At 47.2% G+C, this 23,145-nt stretch overlaps 1 protein-coding gene across 1 annotated transcript; it reads right to left on the minus strand.

Annotated features, from left to right (window-relative positions):
- Positions 1-441: 441 nt before the first annotated feature.
- On the minus strand, positions 442-8,805 carry Pax1 (paired box 1). The gene is made up of 5 exons (XM_021156291.2): positions 8,526-8,805; positions 7,466-8,095; positions 5,783-5,925; positions 5,184-5,406; positions 442-610 (listed from the first exon to the last, which is right to left on the minus strand). Exons 1-5 carry the CDS (start codon positions 8,788-8,790, stop codon positions 519-521), a joined length of 1,353 nt encoding a protein of 450 aa, XP_021011950.1. The 5' UTR covers positions 8,791-8,805; the 3' UTR covers positions 442-518.
- Between the last annotated feature and the right edge of the window lie 14,340 nt (positions 8,806-23,145).

Below are 23,145 nucleotides of genomic sequence, written 5' to 3' on the forward strand. Positions count from 1 at the left end.
GAAGAAGTCGAGCACAGGAAAGCTGTAAAGACCTTTGATTGTGAGAAAAGTGTGTGTGAGAAGGGGTGGGGGAGAGAGAAGGAGAGAGAGAGAGAGAGAGAGAAAGGGAAAGAGAGAGAGAGGAGAGAGAGAGAGAGAAAGGGAAAGAATTGAGATGAGAATATAGAGGAGGGAAGAGAGAGAGAGAAAACAGGCGGAGGGAGGGAGTGGAAGAGGAAGAAGAAGAGAGAGGAAGGATATGGATGGGAAAAGACAAAACAAAAATAAATTGAGGTTGTGGATGCAGGAGTCTCTCTCCGAACTAGGAAGGTTAGGAGAACGCAGCCATCTAAAACCAAGACGCAGAAAGACCTAAAAAATTCCAGGGTTTCCTGAAGGAAGCACCGGCGGAACTGTTGAGACCGAGGCAGTGCAGGGCCCCAACTCCAGGATGCTGCCAGCGCAGAGGTCGAATGAGCTGAGCTGCATTGCCGGCCGGCTCCTCTGAACCGGGCTGTGGCTCTGCGAGAGGACAGCCCCTAGGAGGTCGAGGCTGGGATGGGCAGTCCGTGTAAGCTACCGAGTGCGTCCGCGGCCTTGCTTCCCGGGCTGGGGGGCTTCCGGTCGGTCCCTGCGGAAGAAGCACAGGAGGATCGGGTCACCTCCGAGAGCCTAGGCTATGGAGCAGGATGCCAGCAGGTCACGGACTTCGGGACGCTCACCCTTCCGTGTCCCGTTCAGGGAGCCACTCCACAAGGCGGGCTAGTGGATCTCCTCAACAGGCCGCTTCTCCAGTCATTCATTCCTGATGATGACCACAGAAGCAAGGGGTGGTGTGCACGTCTTCAGCTCCTAAGGAGACTTCGTGACTAACCTGGTGCTGACCCCGCAGAGCATGTCCTCCGGTCCCCGACTCACCGATCCACTCCAGACCCATGCGAGATAGGCAGGATTGAGGGGCAGCTTAGGGTGTCTGGAGGTAGGCAGGGTGCGGAAAACGGGCCACCAAACATTCTTGGGGGCCTCAGACTTGAGCCAAAGTGGAGCTTTAGGTAAGCAGCGGAACACTGCGGCCACAGCGCATCCTGGGGCCTGTGGGCCTCTGGATTAAGTGGCAGTGGGCTTGCCAGATCAGACGGTATTCTGCGCATTGCTCTATTATTTGGGGTTTTGGGAAGGGGCCCAAGTTTTGCTACTGGAAGCCAGAAAGTGACGCCACGATTGTGCAATCCTATTTTTCCTTTCTCCGGAACCCGGGGCCCGGCTGGCTGTGCAGCTTTTCCTCGCACCAGGAGGCAAAATGATCTCTGAAGGGGTGCGTTTTCGGTTTTCTTTCCCTCCTCTCGCAAAAAGCCACTCTCTAACGCCTCAATTCCAATTCGAGGAGAGGGAACTCTGATTTGCCAGCCCCAGGCAACTTTGACTGTCCTATTTCAAAGTAACAGTACACAGGCGCGCGCGCGCGCGCACACGCACACACACACACACACACACACACACACACACACCAGGTTAGTGCGATATTTAAAGAGATAGATATACAGACGGTCCCGACCAAAGTCCTTCAGGCGATACCCCACCTCTCAGTTCACTTTACTAAGCACAGTTATGACTGTACAACCAAATATCCAGACATCTTTTCCATCCTGATCACACACTTCAAAAGTGAGGACCTGTTTTTAAAACATCTGAGGCGAAGGTTTCTCGGGCAGGAATGACAAGTGGAGAAAAATAAACACCCAGGAGCCAGGAGATGAATTCCACCCCCACTTTGGGAAGATTCTCCCGTGTTCCCTTATCTCAGTTCCTCCTACCCCGTTTGAGGGGGGGGGGGAGTCTTCTGTAGAACTCTGGGAATGGGGGTACCTTCTGTAAGTACCTTTACCCCGGGGAGTCACTTGGCATACTCTAGTCTCTGGGAACTGTGACTAGGGAAGACAACTTAAAAATATGGGAATTGCAAGAACAGAGCATATGACAGAGAACCAGGAGAGGCTGGGACTCCACCAAAGGAGAGGGAATAGCAAGGAGTTTCATAATTTGCAAAGGCTAATTTGCATGACAGAATTCTCTTTTGGTATTGTCCAAGCACCAACTCTGGATTAGCAATAATCAGAACAAAATTGCAAATTCTCTTTAACAAATAAATAGCAAGTTTTCTTACGGGAAGCCTGAAAGTGACACTCATAAATGTGATTTTTTTAATTGCCCCCACCCCTTATTTTTAAATCCCTCCTGGGATCAGTTTTTGAACGTTAAAGTTTGCAGTTTTCTGAAACACGGGAATGCCTTTTGCCTTGAGAAGAAGTCAATGGGGTCCCTCACCTTGGGGAGGAAAGTACTGGCACAGAGACCTTTGGGTGGCTGTGGATGTTCTTAAAAGCCCACCCCCTTCTTGTGAAGAGAATAAGACTTCCTTATTCTTCTCTCAGTTCCTAAGAATTAAAGTTCCCTTTCAGGAGAAGGGAAGCATCAGCAACCATTCCTACTTTCTTGCCTCCATAGGAGGCAAAACAGATTCGCTACCTTCCACCAAGACAAAGGCAGTAAATCGTGAAGCACTAGCTGATATTTGATGAGGCTCCAGGCTGAATAATGAGTAAGGTGCCCATTTGCAGCTAACTGGAGGAACACGCTAGTGAAAATTGTATCCTGGATACGCATTGGGTCATCAAAATAATTTGATTTTTACTGGGTATATTTATATTCATATGAATACAAATTCCTATTGTCTCTGAAAAGACAATTTTGTATCAAAAGTTAACTAGTATTAATTTTACTATTATACAGTAAACGAAAAGTAATGACAGTAAACTCTCATGAAACAATTTTCTTTGAACACGTTAATTGTTTAAGAAATTGTTGAAAGCAAATGGCACTGGATTATATAACTTTGCTTTGACTCTTCAGAGTCCAGTTAAGGGGCAATTCTTTCTGCCCATGAGATGAATGTAAATTCATACTGCAAGGGGGTATGTAACTTTTACGTTTCAAAAACAGGTGCTTAATGAACACTTCTGTTTACAACCATTGAGCACAAATGCTTGCAAGCCAGCCTGAGAAATTGTTCATTGGGATGGGTGTGAATAATTCCTTTAACCCATTTTTTTAAGGCACTGTATGGATCAGGACACTAACTTACTAATTTAATAACCAATGTAGTTAACTTGGTTGTAGGTTCTGCATTTTATTGTAGGAGGCGGATATGATGGTCACAGGGATATTCTGCGAGTGAGGTGTTCTGTATTTCTGAAAAGGGGGTGTCTGATAAAGAAAATCAATCAGGAATTACCCCCAAATACAGATCCCTCCCAAGCTGACTACAGGTCTTTGGAGTTAGTGAGTTTGTATGTGAGGTGGAAGCACCCTCATGACCAAGTGGCCCTTCTGAAAACTCCTTCCTTTTGGAATCAGTGAACTCTTCAGTTTACTATGTCTTCCTTCTCCTTGGGACCAACCCAGGAGAAATCACTTAAATTCTTGACTAAATACTTTTAACTTAAGTAAACCTGCTCAGTTAAGCACTCTACACGGTGTGGCAAAGCTCATTTCAATATCCACACCAACAGTCCCATTTCGGTGTGAGAAACTGAGTGAGGGGGAACTCACCCTGAGACCCTTCAACTGTCCTTAAATGTAGGGGGCTAATGAAAGCTATTTTCAGGTTTCAGAATTCTTTCATGGACTTTTTTTTTCTCCAAGTAATGTTATCCTATTATTTAAACTAAATTAAAATAAAGTCTCTGACTCGGTCTAGACAAATGAGTGCAATCTTAATAGGCTAGGATAGAACTGTTCTACAAAGTAGCTAAGGGCTGGAGAGATGACTCAGCAGTCAAGAGCACTGACTTGACTGCTCTTCCAGAAGACAGGTTTCAATTCCCAGCAACCAAATAGCTCACAGCTGTTTGCAACATCTGATACCCTCACATAGACATGCAGATAAAACACCTTGCGCATAAAATAAAGATAAATAATTTTAAAATATTTTGAAATTTCAAAAGCTGTTTTCTCCCTTCAGTTTATTCCTGTGGGTGGTACCTAGTCTTCCCTTCCATCTCCCTGATTCAGTTACCTGGCCTCACCAAAACTTCTTGGAAATAGATCTTTTTGTCTGGGGACCACTATCATCTGTCTAGCCATGGGCGCAACCCCACCACGACCCCTTCCAGCATTGGTGGGTGTGAGACAAGTAAGATCAGAACTATTTCCTAATCCCAGAACACCCTTCTGGCTCATTCTGTCCTTTAGTTTGTGTGCATGGTCCCCTTCTCTGCTGGAGCGAAACTCCCTTATTCGAGTAGTGAAGTTTAAATATTCTGGTGATCAAAACCTAAATACGAGCAGGTTCATAACTATAACGGACAGATTTAAGATCAGGTGAATTATTTCTCAGTACAGTGAAAAACAAGAATTTCACAGACAGTATGATTTAATCCATGCTGGCCCCATGTGTTAAATCTCTTGGTTCACTTTTTAGAAAGCAGATTTTGAAGAGGGAGGGGGACTAGGCTCCAAGCCACAGCGCCCTAGAATGGAAAGAACCTGAATGCTTTCGATTTCCCCACCGAGAATGCGCTGAGGAACAAGGGTCTAAAAAAGAGAGCCGGGCCAAGGTTTAAAAGGAACTGAGAAGAAAAGGAAGGGCAAGAATCAATGGGGAGTCCAGATGTGGAAGTCAGGAGTGTCACTGATAGGGTCCAACCCCTCCTGTAGGATTGAAGTGCAGGACTCTCTCCACTATAGAGAGCTACAGTTTTCTAGGCTACCCAAATGTGGGCCTGGGATGTTTTGCAATTAACGCATTTTTGCAGTCTACACAAATGTGGGCGTTTTAGACCATTCTTGGCATGGAGAACATGAAGCCAGAACGGGCAAAAATTTGACCAAGAATATAAGAACTTCAATGACACCTAAAGTCTTGATTACCAGCCTGGCCCTCTTCCTTCTCTCTCAATAGATAAATAAATAAATAAATAAATAAATAAATAAATAAAGGGGCAGTTTAAAGTGAATCGCTCACTCTCCCTTTCTTAAGGGCACCTGCTAGAGATGAATCTACCCCAATCGCCTCACGTCTCCCTCCCCTACTTTTCCCACATCCCCCACTCATCACCCCCCTTCCTTTTTTCTGTCTTCCAAGCTCCTCTCCTTAGTTTCTAACCCCTCCAATAACCTGACACCTCCCAGATGGCGCCCCTCACCTTCTCGGTTGGGGTGTTTGAAGGTCATCGCCGCTGCAAGCTCCCCGCCGTGCACCGCCACACCAGCTCCGTGGGGCGCCAGTGGGGGTGCCTGGGCTGGTGGCCAGGGCGGGCCGGGAGATAGGTAGCCGGCTGCTGGAGCGCTGTACACTCCGTGCTGGTTGGAAGCCGGGTAGGCGCAGGCAGGCAGGAAGCCTCCCACTGCGGAGAGGCTGGAAGCCGACTACAGAAAGGAGACAGAGTCAGAAAACCCTCTGGCTTCGCCAGCACAGGCCGCCTTGGCACGAACTCTGTTGTTCTGTCACTTGTCACCGTTCTAGGACTCCCTAGCAATCTGATTTATAAACCTGATTTTAAAACCTCAGGGTGTTTGTTTGTTTGTTTGTTTGTTAATCGAAAGGCATGTCAATCTTCACTCGAAAGCCAGGCTGCTCTCAACTAGGACTGCGGGACTTGAGGACAGCAATAGGCCGCTGGAAGACGCTCTCTGCCCAGACTTCGCAAAACCTGGCTGGGAGTCGCTGCTGCTCTTTCTCCTCACCCTAACCCTTTCTGTGCCCACCCCCGCCAAGGTGACCTCTGCCCTGCATTCTGATTACCTGAGTATATTTAATGTCTGCCTCCAAGGCAGGTTTCTCGAGTCCATTCACTGCTGGCGAGGTGGGGAAGGCCGCACGGTTCACACCCGCCCAGTCTTCCATCTTGGGGGAGTAGGCAGCGCCTTCGCTCCCGGCCAGGGCCCCTGCAGGAACGCAGATGGAGTGAATATCTGTGCACTCGTGAAGACCTCCAGCTCAGACTTTTGTACAGGAGCCAATGACCCAACTAGAATCAGCGACTCAACTAGAATCAGCGAGCACTGCCAGACACCCCCTCCCACCTCCCAGAGGGTGCCACAAACTCCAAAGGCCTTTCTTTGGAGGTGGGGGAAGTGGCAGGGCCCGGCCTTTCCAAGCAAGGGAGAGAGGGGCTTCCAGTTCATTTCCTCCAACCCTGGCCCGCTTCCTACGAAAAAGCCTAAGTACCGGCGGGCGAGGCTCAACCGGAGGCAGTTTGTTCACGGCTCAGAAGCAGCAACAAAAAAGATTCAAGTTCAAGGCAACTTCACGAAAATTTTGTAAACCTCTGGATGTCTTTTATTAGCACCCAGAAAGCTAGAAGACCGTTTTGGCCCAGGTCTGCTTCTAGGGACATTCTTGGTCTCCCAAAAGAGACACCAACTCCAAGACCTACGCCAAGATGTCTCAAGCACAGAGCTGTTCCCAGATCAGGTGTGTGCCCCCTGCTGAGGGAAACCTTGAAAGGTGGGTGCAGACCTGGTAGCCACTTCCCAACCACCTGCCTTCTGCTGCTCCATGGATAGTTTTGGTTGGTGCTATGTTGGTATAGTGCCACCTAAATGAACAGTGTGCAGAGCCTCGGAGATTGGGCTAAGCAATCCATTTTCCCCAGCTTGTGTGTCCTGGGTCTGCTCAGGTCTGCTCCTGGCAGGGAGCGAAGGCGCTGTAAGGAAGGAAACACTAGCTGCTTGGGAAAGGTGCCAATGCTTCCAGAAAACACTATATATATATATATATATATATATATATATATATATATATATCATCCTAGGCAGGGCATCAAAGTTGCCTGAAACTTTCAGTCTTTTCCGTGCAAAAGAAATTACCAATATTTGACTGAATTTTAATGACAACCAGAGCACAAATCCTAGCAACTGCCCCAAAGAGAATGGGGAGTCATTACCTCTATTCTAATGGCAGGACATGAATGGCTTCTGAACCCAACAGAGGTCTAGCCCATACTTTTAAAAAAAAAGAAAAACAAAACAAAACAAGAAAACACTGACCACAGGGGTTCTTTCTCTTTTACTTGAAAGAGCTCCTGAGCCCGCATGAGCTCCTGAAGGAACCTGAAAGCTAAAGAAGGGGCTGAGCAAAAATGGCCCAAGCGGTTTGTTTGGCTTAGATTTGGCGATAGGCATTTTGCATTCTTTTTGCAAGAATGAAAAAGTTCAATTTCAGGCCTCCGATTTTGTGGTCTGCGTCTGCTCTTCTATTTAAGAAATATTTTCCATAGTTGTCATAAAAAGTTCAAGATGTCCGAAGACTCTCACAGAAGGTTCTGGACCCCCAGCCTGTGTGACCAGTCCTGAGCTTACTTTTGAGCCAAAGTCAGTTCTAGAAGGAGAAGGGCATGCAACACCCTCGCTCATCCTCCCGCCCCAAGTTCTGCCTTTTGTAGAAAATTACTGAAGACATCACGACTAAGACATCACGACTAACCTGTTTGCTCCATAAACGTCCGGATGCCCAGGATGTTGCTGACTGAATGTGCGGAGGGCCATGAACGCGGGATACTGACGTGGCCCGCAGAGCCGGGGACCCCGGGATGACTGCCCATCTTAGTGCCCGTGGGTGACACTGGGCTGGGGTAGGGGTACTGGTAGATATGATTGTAGGGCAGTGCAGGCTGCGGAGGCGGCTGCTTACTTGCTTCGTATGGCCCTGGCTGCGCCAGGCTGCCAATCTTATTTCGCAGGATGCGACTGATGGAGCTCACAGAGGGCACGTTGTACTTGTCACAAACGCCATCAGCCAGTAGCCGGTCACGGATCTCCCAGGCAAAGATGCCAGGATCGCCCTGTTTGTAGTCCCGGATGTGCTTCACTACATTGGGGGTGGTAACTCGAGGTTTGCTGCCCCCAATGGCCCCAGGCAGGATGGAGCCGGTCTCGTTGTAGCGCGCCAGGATTTTGCTCACGCAGCCATGAGAGACCCGCAGTTGCCTACTGATGTCACAGGGTCGGATACCCAGCTGTGCTAGCTCCACGATGCGTAGGCGGATGGCATTGGGCAGGGGACGGCCGTTGACGAACACGCCACCAAGCTGGTTCACTTCGCCGTACGTCTGCTCTGCAGACGCGCCGGATAGGAGTGAGCAGGCGAGGGAGAAAACACCGGCGGGTTACTCAAGGGTGACCTTGGGGGACCAATGCACTGCACCCTAGCACGACTCTGAGACAACCCGCAGGTCCACCCCAGCCTCCGACATCTCAGATCTAAGGACAGAGCCAGCCAGGGACAGGCTGGCACATGTCGGGGTCAGGGACAGACATTGTGCTCTTCAGCCCTTGGTGCCCTTTCACGACTTTAGTCATACCCTCACCTCCTCCCTGAACTTAAGGGACTGACCCATCGATGGCTGGGAGCAGCAGAGGACGTGGCTCCTGAGGACATAGAACCCTTCTGCCCAGGGAAAGTGGATCAGGAGGAAAGGAGGGAGGCAAAGAGTCTCAACCCAGCTCCGCACCCGCCCGCACCCGGGCTGAGGCTCGCCCCTTACCCATCGCGCGCGGGCCGGCCAGCTGCCTGGCGCCGGAGCGGCGGGGGCTGGGCCCGGCGCAGTCCGGGAGAGCTCGGGCGCCGCCACCGCCGGAGAGGCATAGAGGGAGGGCGCGCGCGAGCCGTGGGCCGCGGCGGCTGGAGACGCGCAGTGAGCCACTGCCCAGCGCGCCGCCCGCCCCAGGGCCTGCCGCAGCCGCCGCCGCCGCCGCCCGCTCCCAGGACACTCTCCAGGCCCGCGACCCCAGGCCCAAGGTGAACTTCATCCGATTGGGAGAAATTCGTCTGACCGGGAAGCTGCGGGGTGCGAGAATCAATTTGACGCGTCCTCCACGTCAATCTCTACAGTCACGCTGGAGACTCACGAATTGGCAGCTCATTGGTTCCCGTCACCGAGCCCGGCGTCCCCCTCCCCGCCCAGAAACTCTACCCCTCCTCCTAGTTCTTGGCTTCCCCCTCCGCCTTTCTCTACCCTCTCCGGAACCCTTTCCCCCCCCCACCCCCACCCCACCCCACCCCACCCACACACACTCACGAGGAATATACACCATGCTAAACCTGAGCCAGATCCTGGGATCATCCAATCTTTGTTGCTTTTTATGGCCTTCCTAACCTACTTCAGGAAAGGTAGGGGAGTCATCTCAAGTTGATCATACATTAACAATCACCTCCACCGCCATTACTAATAACCCGTTGGAAGGTAGAAGTTGATCCTGGCACAATCTTTTAGCATGTGGCTGTCTCCACCACCTGTTGCGCTGAGGAGAAGAGACAGATCAGGTGGATACAGAACCCAGGGAACCACCAAGATGAAAAAAAAGAGGTCCGGCTTGGTTGGGGCATCGAGGAAGGGTGGTCCACAGTGGCTTATGGAGCTGACTCTCCCAGATCCCATTTCTCATCGTTGTCCATCCTGTTCTCATAACAGGAGTGCCTTTTGGAGTAACATGAGGTGATTTCAGTGACCTGAAAGGAGCGCATTCCAGGTTCTGCCTCGAATGACAAAGCCCACCCACCAAAACTCATTCCTCTCCAGTAAGTGACACAAGGAACAAGCAGGAAAGACAGACTTGCTGCTTCCTGCCCCCAACAATCAGGCAATCTTCAAAAAACCCTAATGGTTGCTGAGCTCCTGTTCCGGATTCAGACGGTCTCTTTCAGACAGGCCAGGAGATCCTGCCACACAAACACACACACACACACACACACACACACACATTCCTCAGCAGTCTGGCCTAGACTTTCCCCGGCACCAGTAGTCTTCCAGAGGTCTCTGCTAAATGAAGCCTGACCTTCAGCTCTGGTATTAAAAATCAACTCTTCGAAATCATATCAATGCACAGTCCTGGGCCTCCAAGCTGACTTCCATAAAGGCAGCAATCCCAAAGGAAGCAATGAGATGGTCATGGAGTTCTGCACCTCGTGCCAGCAGAGCAAGGCCTGGGAGTTCCCAGGTGAGACAAGTAGACACCAAGAGCTTTGGGCTAGTCACAAAATAGCCTGATGGAACCCCAGGAAACAGCCACAATCCTGGACCTTCCATGGAGTTCAAACCACCCCTCAGGAATCAAGAAAATGCCTCTCCTCACCAACAAACATCCCTCCATCTCTAGCTCTTCAGAGCAGCCTGGAGACTGCTCACTGTTCAAGGGCAGTGATGTTGTTAAAGGCTCCTGCAGGTTGACTCTGTCAGCATAGCTTCAGGAGCCTCGCTGGAAGCCCTGACCACTTTTCTCCTTTTTCTGGGGGAGGGGAACTTTGATGGACCGCATTCAAACCATGCAAATGTGTGTCAGAAGGACCTTTGCCATAAATTCCTGGCTCTCCAGAGAAACTGTACAACACCCAGTAGTCTGGGGTTGGTGTGAAGGGAACGGTGAAAGAGAACGGGAGATTCGAAAGAGGAGGCATCTCTAGCTGGCCGCCCATAAACATAGTGCGAGCTCAAGCCCTAAGAGTTTCAGAGAGGTTGCTGGGATGTGGACCCGTGCACCCTTGAAGGTGCCCCAACCCCCCAGTGAGAACAGTAAACACACGGAACACCAGACCCATTAGAACAGGGCAGCCTTCCAGTAAAGACCTAGAGAACAACATAGATTTAAGGTGGGCATACTAGGTATAGGAGCTTTCGGTTTGGGGCGGGGTTGGGGGCATGCGGAGAGTTCAACAAGCAGAGAAGAATGAATGCACTTGGTGGGGGGGGGGGGGGGACAGTTCCGTGAGGCTTTGGGGAGTAAGGACACCTCTCTTTCAATTCTTTTCAGATCGTTTGGGATTTGAGAGCCTTTAATCTAGAGATTCATTTCCAGGATTTCTAGTCAGGCAAGGAATATCAAGAAATGTGTGATCCTTTGCTGTCTGACTCTGCTAGGTGTGAAAAACAGCTTCTATCCCTTAACCCAAAAATGCATCAAAGTAGCTAGCAAAAGGCTGAAGGGCTAGAGGAGGGCGGACGGTAAGCAAGCTCAAAGAGCAGCTAAAGCTAGCTATGCCACCAGAGAGCTGTTTCAACCAAACTACCCTTTGCTCAGCCTGCCACTTCGCCGGCAAGAAGCTCGGTCCAGACAGCATCAAACTCTCTAGAGGAAAGCCCACTGGTGATCCAGGAGAGGAGAAGGTGGAGGAGCGACTTAGGAGATTTGCACTTGTGGAGGCAGGCTCTCTGGAATAGCTGAACCTGCCAGGCTTCCCCATTACCATGTTCCCTCCTCAACAGCCAGCTGCGTGTGCCGGCTCGACCACACAGTGGTCAGCAGGTCTAGGCTTCGGAAAAACCTTACAGTTTGTCGCCCCCTGTCGGGTCCGGTCCCGGCTTGGCTGCGCAGGTTCCCGCGCGCAGCTGGCTGGATGAGGTGGCGCAAAGGTTGGAGTGCAGAAGGCAAAGTGTCTCTTCAACTTTACGCGTTGCGGCTTGGTCATCTCCACCGCTCTGGAACAGCTAATGGTCCACGAGGCGCGCGCAAAGGTAAGAAAGCTCGTATACTCCACGTTTGGTTTGATAAAATAGTATTGCATGCGGCGCTAAGCCCGGCGTGCAACCAAGTGAGCGAGTAGTGGTTTCCAGGAACGTGGAAGTTCCCGGGCTGAAGAACCTCACACAGCGAAAGCCTGGTCCGCCCTGTGCTGAAAGCTCACAGGGGCAGAGGACCAAGGTGAGGGTCTCTGGGGGTCCCTGGCTCAGGTATCCCAGGGCAGAGAAAGTAGGCGAGGCAAGCTTCATAGGCATTGGAAGTTAAAGAGGAGGTTAAAAAAGAAGCGAGTCTTTCTGGGGACTGGAGACTGGGAGCGGAGAAAGTCGCTAAGAAATATTCTGCCCCTTTGTCACCAGAGCCGTGAATGGAGGACCCTAATGTTCAGGCTGAATGAATCAATCTCCAGCTTCACTTCTCTGCACCATCTTGATTTTTGATGGGATGGTGCGGGAAAGTTATTTGGGTGCAAACGAAGCGTGCAACGGGCTGATTGTTCCCCGGGACTCACACATCTCAGGTCTCCAGCAGTAAACTAAACAAGCAGATGCAAGTTCCATTCTGGACCCGCAGGTGCGCAGCTTGATTCTGCCGGGAAGGAACCCAGAGTAGGAGCAAACACGCCGCTTTCGCAGAGCAGCTCTGAAGTAGCCTGCATCGAGCCTCGGTTTTCCAGCAGCCTCATCTGCTAGTCGGGGGCTGGTAGAACTGGGTTTCGCTGCTCCAGTCTCTCCTGGCTCAGGCCTTGCACTTTCGGTGTTTCATGAACACTGGGCAGTGCGTTGAATGGTTCGAAATTAAAGTCAAACAAACGATCTCTTTTCTTTTAAAATTCGTGTGGTGGTTTGTTTTGTCTTTTTTTTTTTAAGCAACGCAAGTTTCAGAGTACTTTGTAAGGATTCTGTGTAAGAACAGACTAAGCAAAGGACTTTGTGTAAGAACAGCCTACTTTACTCTTTAAGGGCATTTTACAATGGACAATTTTACCACTACACAACACTTAAAAATGAAAAAATGCATTTTTTTTTTTTAGTTTGACATGTGGCCAGGTGCAAGAAAGCGTTGGAGGCAAAGCCTTGGGGGACTACAGAACAGGAATCTAGCTCGTGGAAACAGTGTAGACTGCAACGAAGATACGCGGACAGTGGAGAGTGACTGGGATGAAAGGGAAGGATGGGGAGAAGGAAGATTCAAAGATTAATTGATCTCAAAGATCAAGTCAGCATAAGGCCTGTGTCCCTTCCCCACCTTAGGGAGCTAGTGTCCCGCACAGCACCTGTTTTCCCATCTGGAATGCAGGCTCCTCCCCACCTCCAGTCCCACGGAGTTTCCCCCAGGCTTGTATTCACCTTGCCTGTTTGAGTACCCTCCACTCTTTGCAGAGACTCTGTTTATGTCTGCTAGCCTGGAAAAGTCGGGCAGCAGCCTTAAAAGCTGCTCCCGCCTCTCATGGCCCCGTGCTTAAAAATGCATGGTTAGAGAAGCAAAGCAAAGCAAAATCCTTTACACTTTCTTCAAATGAAAGGAATAAATATGAACAGATAACTATTTTGAAGAATAAAAACAAAGTTGGATGCTCAGTCGGGTTCAGGGACTAGGGAAGAAAAAAGAAAATAGACTTGCTGTGTGAGCCCATTAGAAACAAACAGGGGGAAATTAGGCATGACCAGCGAAGATCAAGGATACTTCCTGCTTTGAAATGTAGGGGCCCGACTATTATATTTGTAGCTTAACTTTCAGAGTTTCAGAATGGAAGCATTAAAGGTTGCGCTTGGGTGATAAAAAATAAACTATGAAAGCCAGTAATGGTTTTGTTGGGGGTGGAATAGTGTCCCTGAGCTTTTGAAGTCGCCTGTCTTCTTGTCTTTGGTTCATGTAAATCCTTACCTGACCAAAAACCTGAGCACTGCATATTGTGTGTCTCCCTAACGTCCCTGGCAATGGGGAACATGTCATAAACCTCAATTTCCACTTCTGTAAAGTTACCCACATTGTGCAATTAGATTTATTTCATCTCACTATCTCTCTCTGTCTCTCCGTCTCAGTCTCTATCTCTGTCTCTGTCTCTCTGTCTCTCTGTCTCTCTGTCTCTCTCTGTCTCTCTCTGTCTCTCTCTGTCTCTCTCTCTCTCTCTCTCTCACACACACACACACACACATACACACACACATACCACGTCCATCAAATCCCAAGACATGGTCAAAACTCCACCTTTGCAATAATCTGTCAAAAATGCTGATATGTCCAAGCTAAAAATCAACATCAACGTTGGAAACATCAACTATGGATGGGGCATATCTCCTAAGAACTTGGAAATGTGGGGGAATCTAAGAAGAGCTGTGGGAGGAGAGTGTTTACAGAGGGAGCTGGGGGTGGTTTTAAAGGACTTCTTAAAAAGCAGGACTGGATGAGGGTCTCAGGATGCCCAAAGGATGTCCCTGCTGATCAGACTCACTCAGCTGCAAAGACTGACATGTGAGCCACATCCACTCTGGCCCAACCTAATAGGAAACAGCTTGAAGTGTGTTCCCTGTGAACTCGAGGGCAATGCTTCAGAGGTTTCAGCTTCTGCATGGACTTGGAACAAGGAGGCTGGAGATGGTAACTGGGAATTAAGTCATTGCAGTCTTTTGTCTCAATGAAGACAGTGCCTGTCAGACCTCCTCTGCTTGGACTTCTCTGATTTCTCATTAGAGGTCACTACTCTCCACTCTTGGGCAGACAGGATAATTAACACCTTGCAAAGGTGGCAGTTAGGTTTGTAGAGTAACTGCCGTCATCATTTTACCAGAGGACACTAAACCCTCAGGAGGGCACTGCCTAGGTTCCCTTCCTACTAAGTCAGAGGGAATGGAAACACTGCCCCACTTCAGTGACCTATTTCCTCATAATTAGCATATTGATTGATAATTACAAGTCCATTGTTTTATTTCTATCAACACATACCTCTGGGAAATATTGATATGCGGAAATAAAGTCTTTGCTCCAGTCAGTTTCTTTAGCATTAGCTCAGAAGTCCCAAAGCCTTCCCTCTTCATGTTCATTTAATTTTTCGTATTCACATCTTTGTAATCTCTTGCCACAAGGAATCGCTTTCCTTGACTAGAATCAAGTGTCTTTTATGCTGAGATTCCTTTAAGGCACAGATGGGATTTTTGACTTGTAACTTTTTATGACTTGTCTGCCCTATTCCTTTGAACTGATTGCTATTGGTTATCTTTTCCTCTCCAGTCCCTGCAACATCCCAACAATGCTACATACATATGCACGAGCGCGCGCGCGCGCACACACACACACACACACACACACACACATACATACACATATATTTATGTGTACATAAAGTATGTCCGCTGTTCGGTGATGGTTTTAATTTTCCTCTCCCTCCCCCTGGTGTATGGCCTATGGAGTTTTATTGAAGACCCGTAATGCCTCCGGTTTTGATTTAGTGTTTTGGAGTTTGTGATCTCATTGCCCAGTATGGAAAATATTAGACAGGGTCTGCAGATTGTACACAGGAAAAGACCCGAATCACCATTGTGGGGTGAGTGCTCTTCTCTGGCCCTGAAACAACACAATAGTGCAGCTGGCTCTAAACAAAGAGTCAGCTTTATGGTCATCTAATGGAGACTCCTGCAGCCTGCCCTGCCTTTGCGTGGGTTTTACGAAAAACTGCTGAACACTTAGGCAATCTAGACTCTTCTGACACCCAGAGACTGTGGTTGAAATTGAAATGGTTACAGCTACAGCCTAGAAACCAGAATTTTAAAGATGCAGATGGTTTTCAGGTGTATTTAGATTGAACACTCACTGCTTTGGAGGAAGGTGGGGGAAGGGGTAGGACATGATGCTCCTTGCTTTGTAGCAAAGTTCTGGGAGGCTTCCTCTGTGCTAACGCCCTATGAAGACACTTACAGGCATGTTTAAATCTTTGTCTGAACCAGTCTCTTCACATAGTTTCCTTCTGTAGTACTCTGATCCTCTTGGAAACTGCAGGGCAGATTGTGCCCCTTCCTCTTGTCATTGCTGGGTGCTGAGCTTCTGTCTTTAAGATCCCTGTCTTCCTGCCCTTGAATAGGTGATCCCTGGCTCTTGGTTAAGTGTAAACATCTGCAGAGTGTGCCAGGGTTAGCTCAAGAGCAATGACAAAGTTTGTCCTGAAAGTCTGTGGAAATGATTCATAAATACCCCACAACAGGTTTTGGGGATCAGGGTAATTGGGTCATCCAAGAAGCTGCGAACATCTCTGGTCTTGTAACACTCTAACATGGCTTAAATAATAGACACCTGAAGCAGCAGGGCTTCCAAGGTTATCTGAGAAATACCGAATGCTCTACAAGTTTGACGTAATTTTAGATTTGAAGCTTTCCCGTGGTGGTAATGGCAGACTGCATGAATACTGGAAAATACATGCAGACTAGGATAATGGTAGATAATGGTCTGTGGGTATCTTGGCCAGAGGATGGGCGGTAAGGATAGGTCCCCAAATCAGCTTACAAATCTCTAAAGTCTCAGAAATATAATTAGGTAATTTTCATTTTTATTAGGTTAGCTGGATAATGTTAAGGCCCAAGCTGCTCTTAACTTGATTTTTTTTTAATCATTTTAGGAGACTGGGTATATTCCAAATGACAAGTATAATTTCAGGTTTGCTTTCTACCCCCTTTCTGTTTTTGTTTTGGGGTGTTTGGTTGGTTGGTTGGCTGTTTTGTTTTGGTTTGGTTTGGTTTTTTTCCTGAGACAAACTATAGAGACCACTCTGGCCTCAAACTCTCAATCTTCCTGGCTCAGTTTTCTGAGGGTTGGGGTCACAGACAGGCACCAGCAACTCACCATTGGCTTTCTTTTCATTTTGCAGGCAAGTTTCAATATAGTCTTGGAGTCGCTGTCACTGCAAAACCTTCAACTTTGAAAGTACAGAGCTGCATGCAATGATTTAAAAAAAAAATCCTTTCTAGCAGTGAAATGCAAACCGTTAGTAAAGCTAAAAGGACAAATATAATTCAGCTGGAGTTTGGGGTATTATTAAGTGTCTTGGTTTCAAACCCATAGCCTTGGGCATGCTAGCCACCTATGCCATTCTACCACTGAGCTATGCATGCAGCTCTTGTGTGTATGTTTAAAGCATAGTATAGACATCTGTTGAGGATATCTCGAGTTATATATCTTATAATCCCTATCAATATATATTTTATAAACTCTATCAATTATTTCAAGTAGTCTAAAAATTATTAATGTTCACATTCTTTGACAAATTTACACTCATTGTAATAAGATCATATGAAAAAATAATTTAAAGATATATAAAAAATTGCTAACAATACTGATGACAGAAAAAATAAAATGCCCTTAAATTTGTCTGAGATTTCTCAATAGCAAGCAGAAGCTGAAGGCCGGAGGATGGTTGAAATGTCGTGACAGATGCTAGCAGAGCTACAAGCTGGTAGGTTGCATGAACAGATATGCTGAGAAAATGAGTCTTGACAGGACTCCTAGGCATGCAGACACTGGCAAAATGAGTTGAGTTAATATCCGCCAGCCTAGGACACACTCAGAATTTGTATTATTACTTCTTGGCAGGCCAACAGGAAAGGGGTTTGCCCCTCATCTCATGGGGAGCGTCAGAGGTTGCTGTCCATTCCATTTTATGTAATAACACCTCTATTTGAACCAAAACTCTCTAGTTTAATCTTTTTTCTGCAATTATGTTACACAGACTGTAACCCAGGTCGTGTGATGCGGGGCTGCTGGCCCCATGTGTGGGACATGTGTTCATGTTTGCAATCTCAGCTGACTGGTTTGAGCAGAACGAATCTGGCACTTTCATCTTAGTTTCTCTTTAAACTGGGGCATAGGTAACTCTGCAAGAAGGGCCATGGAACTTTCTGGAGCTGGGACGAAACAGAGCTTAAACTTTGATGAGTAGTAGCCTTAGATGGGATTTGATGACATTATAGTACAACTCTGGGCTTAAGGGTTTTGGGTCATGGAATTGGAGCCTGGATTGTATTGGTCCCATTGTGCTGTCAGAGGCTCTCTTTGCTTTTAAGCTGATGGGAAAGTTGTGGGGAAAGGGTTGACTTATGGTTATGCACGGCAAAAGTATGCCAGGATGCAGGAGCAGGGCTGTGGAGGGGTATGTAGGTAGGAGTGCACCATTGTGGAGCTCAAACACTTTTTCCTTTTAAAGCTTAGGATTATTAAGTCCAAACTGTGTATACACCTTACGTAGAATATCGACAACTGTAGGCTTTTATGTCCATCTGTTGGATACTCGGGTATGTTTGGCTAATAGAAATGCTTATAATCCAAGCTGCAGCACAAGGTAACTTGTGGAGAATGTGGATTTAAAGTACACTCCTGACTTTTCCTCTGTTTGCTGTGTCCCTTCATGGGACTGGTTCAACACACTGAAATGACATCTTGGGGACACAGAGTCACAGCACCTACTTTAAGAAGCTGAGTGACAGTTGTATGACTCGGTCTTCTGTGATTTGGGAAACTCGAGGAAGGAGGAAGGCCTACATTTGCCCAGTGACATGGACAGGTTGGAGTTCTTCATTTTTGTAGTTTCTGGTCAGTGAGGCATGCTGGGCCCTAATCTAAACAGGAGCCACAGTCTATTCTGCTTTTCCCAGTGCCATACGAAGCTCTGCCTTTTTTAGAGAGTGTCATTCACTCCTGTATTTATTCTCTTAGGGTTTTTTTTTGCCCCAAGTGGAGCCCCTCACTTCCTTCCTTGCCATTTGAAGATGTTCTGCCAGCAGGATCTCTCTTGGGGTTCAACCATTGGGTTCAGTCCCCAGAGAACCAAGCCTATGGCTCAGGAACTCAGTTCTATTAGCCCCCTGCATTCTACAAAGTTTGCCTGACTAAGAATAATGTTTGACTCTCTCCCTCCCTCATGAATTACCACTTGTCTCCAAAACTTATATCTTTCTTAGATTGCCCCACATTTTTAACTTTTCCCTATTTCAAGAAGTGCCTTAAATCCATTTTTTTTTTTGGTTAGGTGGCATCTTCTATAACCTTAGGATAAGCATCACACCAACCACTTATTCTTCATTAGGTAAGCACACTACCTAGTAATCTTATGGCCTCCATTGGCTGAGGTGCCAGATGCTTATGTACAATATGAGACACTGTCAGGTTCTGTTCAAATCTCCCTGCCAAGGACTCAAATGCTCATTGCTACAGGCTGAGACTATAAATGTTGATGCTGACGATTCACGTTGGAGACTCTTTCCAATTGTTCTAAGCTAAAGAGTCAGGGTGCCCAAGAAAATAGTAATCCCATGTGCACTGATGCTCACAGTTGGGGTATAAAAGCCTGTGAAACAGGGATTGAAGAATAACTTGGAAGGACCATCTCAGCTTGAGAGCACCAAGTGACTTTGCAGTGATTCTATTATCATCCTACTTGTCCTCCTACTTAGTCAAGCCCCACATCTCCCTCAGGTGCTTATCCCAAGAAGCTGAGCTAAATCTACAAGTTGTGAACACTGTCTGCGTTGCCAACCATTTGAATCTGTTTCTGGTGTATCTTTGTTGCGAGGATGAAGGTGAGGTGATATATCACTGTTGCAAAATCACAAGCATGGAAGCCAGAATGGCCCCTAGTAGTTTGCCAACCTCTTTGTCCTACTGAGGGACATGTTCTAAGCAGGTAGGGGTTCTCAAGAAAGAAAATGATTTGGCTTGTGGTACCTCAAGGGTAAGGAAGGGCCAAGGGGCTGGCAGAGTTGCAGTGAACACCATCAGATTAGCATTTAGGCTCTTAGAATCTGAGAAGCCAAAGAAAGGTCTCAAGTATGGAGGTGGGAGGGCTCCAGGACAAATACAGGGGTTTGAAAGTATGGTCTGGCTTTGTTTCCATCACAGGCAAATTTCTGAAATGGAAATACACAGAACCTCCAGGGCACTCCACAAATTAGAGCGTGGAACACGAGCCTTGTTGGTGGGCTTACACCAACTCTGCAAAATAGCTTCATTGAGCAAATTAATCAAGTAGTTTTGATTACAGGGGAAACATATCTACCAAGGGGAAAATGATTTTCAGACCCTTTCAGTGGTTGGGTTAACATGCAATTCATTTGAGTGAACAGAAGAAAGTTCTTCCTCTCGTCAGCACACAGCCTGAGTGACGAGCATTGGGGATGCAGCTTTTGCTCCTGAGGACTTCCTGTTCTGGTTGCCTGCTTCTGAAGCTGGTCATGCAGATTTCTGTAGTGCTCAGCAAGGGGTGGAGGAAGCGTCCAGCCATGGGAATACTCATCTCTCTGGAGTCCCAGTCTCACCTAATGATTTTGGAAAATAATGTTATGTTGATATCAAACATGCATAGATTCTTCAGGGCATAGATTAGGATGTCATTTTTGTCTTTGTGTTTTGGAAGCACAGAATAGAATGTGTCAACTGCCACCCTAGTTACCAGAAGTCTGTGCTTAGCTCCCATTCTGGAGTGTCAAGGCGTATGCCCCAAGTGTCAAGGGAGGCGCTATGGTAGAAAACTTTGAACTGTGCTGTCAACTCAACAAGCAGAGCACATCAGAGTAAATACAAGATGTGGGTGTCAAAAGGATGCTGTGCTGTGAAGCTTTGAAGTGCTCTGTCAGCTCTATAAGAAGAGATCATCAGAAGCAGCAACACAGGCTCTGAGGTAGGAGGACCGCAGGGCTTTGCAGGTGGGTGCTTGTATCCCAGATGGGCCTTGAAGAGTGGGTAGATGCTGACAAGTAGCAGTCCAGAGGGCAAAGGAGGGATGGCAAGTGGCTCTTGGGGAAGAAAAGTGCTGAGGCAAGTGGGAGTCACAGGGAAGATGTGACTAAAAAGTCAACCACTTGGTTTAAGGGGGAGCAGGAAGTGGTGGCACAGGAAGCAGGAAGGAAGGTTGGGGACCTTGTAAGGAGAGGCCAGAAAGGCAAAACATGGAAGCAGCTACTAGGCAGGGAGGCTGAGAGACTTCAATGCTCAGGTCTTTGGACCAGGGCTAGACATTGATATCATCCCAGAAACTGAGCTGCTAAAGATGACTCCAATCCCTTTTCCTTCATCTCAGGGCCCAAGCAAACCATCTAAACTCCACATCTCAGTTTTATATCCTAAATTTCACTTCACAGGAACATCCAAGGACTAAACTGTCTGAAGAAGATAATATGCTTAGCTTAGCATAGTGCCAGCTGCACAGCAAACGCTCGACAGAAGTGACTGTTCCTATATCACTCTAACAATAGATCATTCAAATATGTCGTGCTATACCATTGTACAGTTTTCAACACCAAATAATAAGGCTGTGAAAAATTAAGAGGGAGCCAGACGAGCTGGAGCTGAGAATTGCAGAAGAGAAAGATATACTGGCAGGAGTTTTGTTCAGCCAATTGTAAAATGATCTCAATTATTCACTAAGGCAGAATTTCTACAAGCCACAGCTTGCTGGCCTCCACTGTATTTATCCCTGGAGAATGGCCGGACCTCATTTTTTTAACATCTCCTTTGAGTTAAATTTGCACTTTCATAACTGTCTCCTTCCTCTTCGTACTCCTCTCATAAAAACAGCCTTAGGAACAGTCACAGGAAAGCACTTGGCGAGGGGCGTGGGGCACTGCCAAGGGACACATCAGGGCACAAAGATGCCCTGTCTAGAAGTGCATGGTAGCGACAAGCAAGGGCTGTGAGTAGAACCCCTTTTGTTCACCGTCACTTTTCACGAGTTTCTCCAGCAGAACATGCCTTCTTCTATGTCAGCTCAGCACTGAGACGTCAGGGTTCAGTGACGGAAAGGCTGAGCCCAGACTACAGGTGATGTGAATGTGGCAACAGCTCTGCAAAGTGCTCACTGCCAATTTCAGACCAGCCACAGACTTTGATCCTGCTATCTACAGACCTTTGACCTCTAGTTCCCCAACTCAGTCTTTCCTCTTGCTTCCCTTCTTTTCTTCTCCTTCCTTCAGCATCTGATGTTGTCCAGAAGACACCGACTGGACCAGTGTGTACTTGAAATTTCCTTCACTGTGGTCATCACCTCACACCCACATGGTTGAAAACAGACTCTCCTCCCTTACTCCTCCTTCTTTTACTCTCTAAGATGTGATTTCTCAGATTTCTCTTTTTTCAAAAATGTTATTTTATTTATTAGTGTGTGTTTATGATTTTTTGTGTGGTCTCACCCCTTTGCTAAGATGTGATTTCTCAGATTTCTCTTTTTCAAAAATGTTATTTTATTTATTAGTGTGTGTTTATGATTTTTGTGTGGTCTCACCCCTTTGCCACAGCTCACACATGGGGAGTCAGAGAACACCTTCAGGAGTCTGCCCCCTCGTCTGCTACTGGTTCTAGGTATTGAACTCAGGTCGCCAGGCTCGTCCCACAGGGGTTTCTACTCATAGATCCGTCTCGCTGGCACCCATCTTCATCCCGTCTTACAATTTTCTGTCTTCTCCATTCAAGCCTTCTTTGAGCCCTTGCACTAAAAGAATGAAATTGTTCCCAGTATCTCCTTAGTTCTCTCTTTCGATTATCTTTGATGCGTTTGCTGGTTCCCAACGTTTCGTCCCAATTGCTTTTTCTCCCCAGAGACTCATGGTTCAGTACTTTTTACTGCACCCGTGTCCCTTCAGATGCTGCAAAACTAAGGAGATACTGGAAACAATTGCAATTTTCTTTTTTGTGCAGTGGCTCAAAGAAGGCTTGAATAGAAAAGAGAGAAATGCTGGGGCGGGGGCTGGGAGAATGGAGAGTAACCTAACAAAATTAACTTCAAACTTAAAGGGGGAAGAAGCGATAATGAGAGACATTTCATTCTAATAAAAGGAGCAATTAATCAAGAAGACTATCCTAAATATATATGTACCAAACTCTGGTGCAACCAGTTTCATAAAAATGATTGATTAACATTAATCCATCAATACTAGGTGGTTTCAGAGCCCTACTTTCTCCAATAAAGAGGTTATCTGGACAAAAATAGAAGAACATTTAAAATTAATTGACACCACATCAAATGAGCTTAGCAGATATCTGCAGAATATTCCATCCAAATATGAGAGAGCATACATTCTATTCAGCAGCACATGGAAGCTTTCCTCAAGTAGACCACGTCCTGGAACAGAAACAAATCGTTACCAATTCAACAAGATTGAACCACTCCTTATAACCTATTTGAACACGAAGCAATAAAAACCCCTAGTATATACCCAAGCTCAGGCTGTATACGCATTTTTAAACTTTCTCACCTGTTCTTACTTTGCTTAAGGTGATTTTTTTTCCCACTTAGACATTCTAAGCTCCCAAGAGACTCAGAGATGAACTGAGAGGTAACTCAGCTGCTTAGCTAGTATGCATGGGTTCAATCCCCAGCAGCACATGGACCTGCAATCGCCTGACTCTTTAATGGAAGCAAGAGGATGGGGAGCTCAAGATCACACTCTGATACACAGTAAGTTTGAGGCTAGCCTAGACTACACGAGACACTGTCATAAAAGAGGAAAACCCACAACAATTAGTATTTATTCGCTTGCTGAAGTCTGCATTTCATGTCATGTCTAGGCACTTCTTCCCTCCACGATGTGCCCTCCTCTCATACATCCACCAGGCGTCTTCATGGCTTTTCATTGTCCACATTTAATCCATGGTGTGTTGAAGCTAGCCCCAGTATGT

The sequence above is a fragment of the Mus caroli genome, unplaced genomic scaffold (assembly GCF_978045245.1).
Source record: "Mus caroli unplaced genomic scaffold, Mus_caroli_1 scaffold_2, whole genome shotgun sequence".
Taxonomy (NCBI): domain Eukaryota; kingdom Metazoa; phylum Chordata; class Mammalia; order Rodentia; family Muridae; genus Mus; species Mus caroli.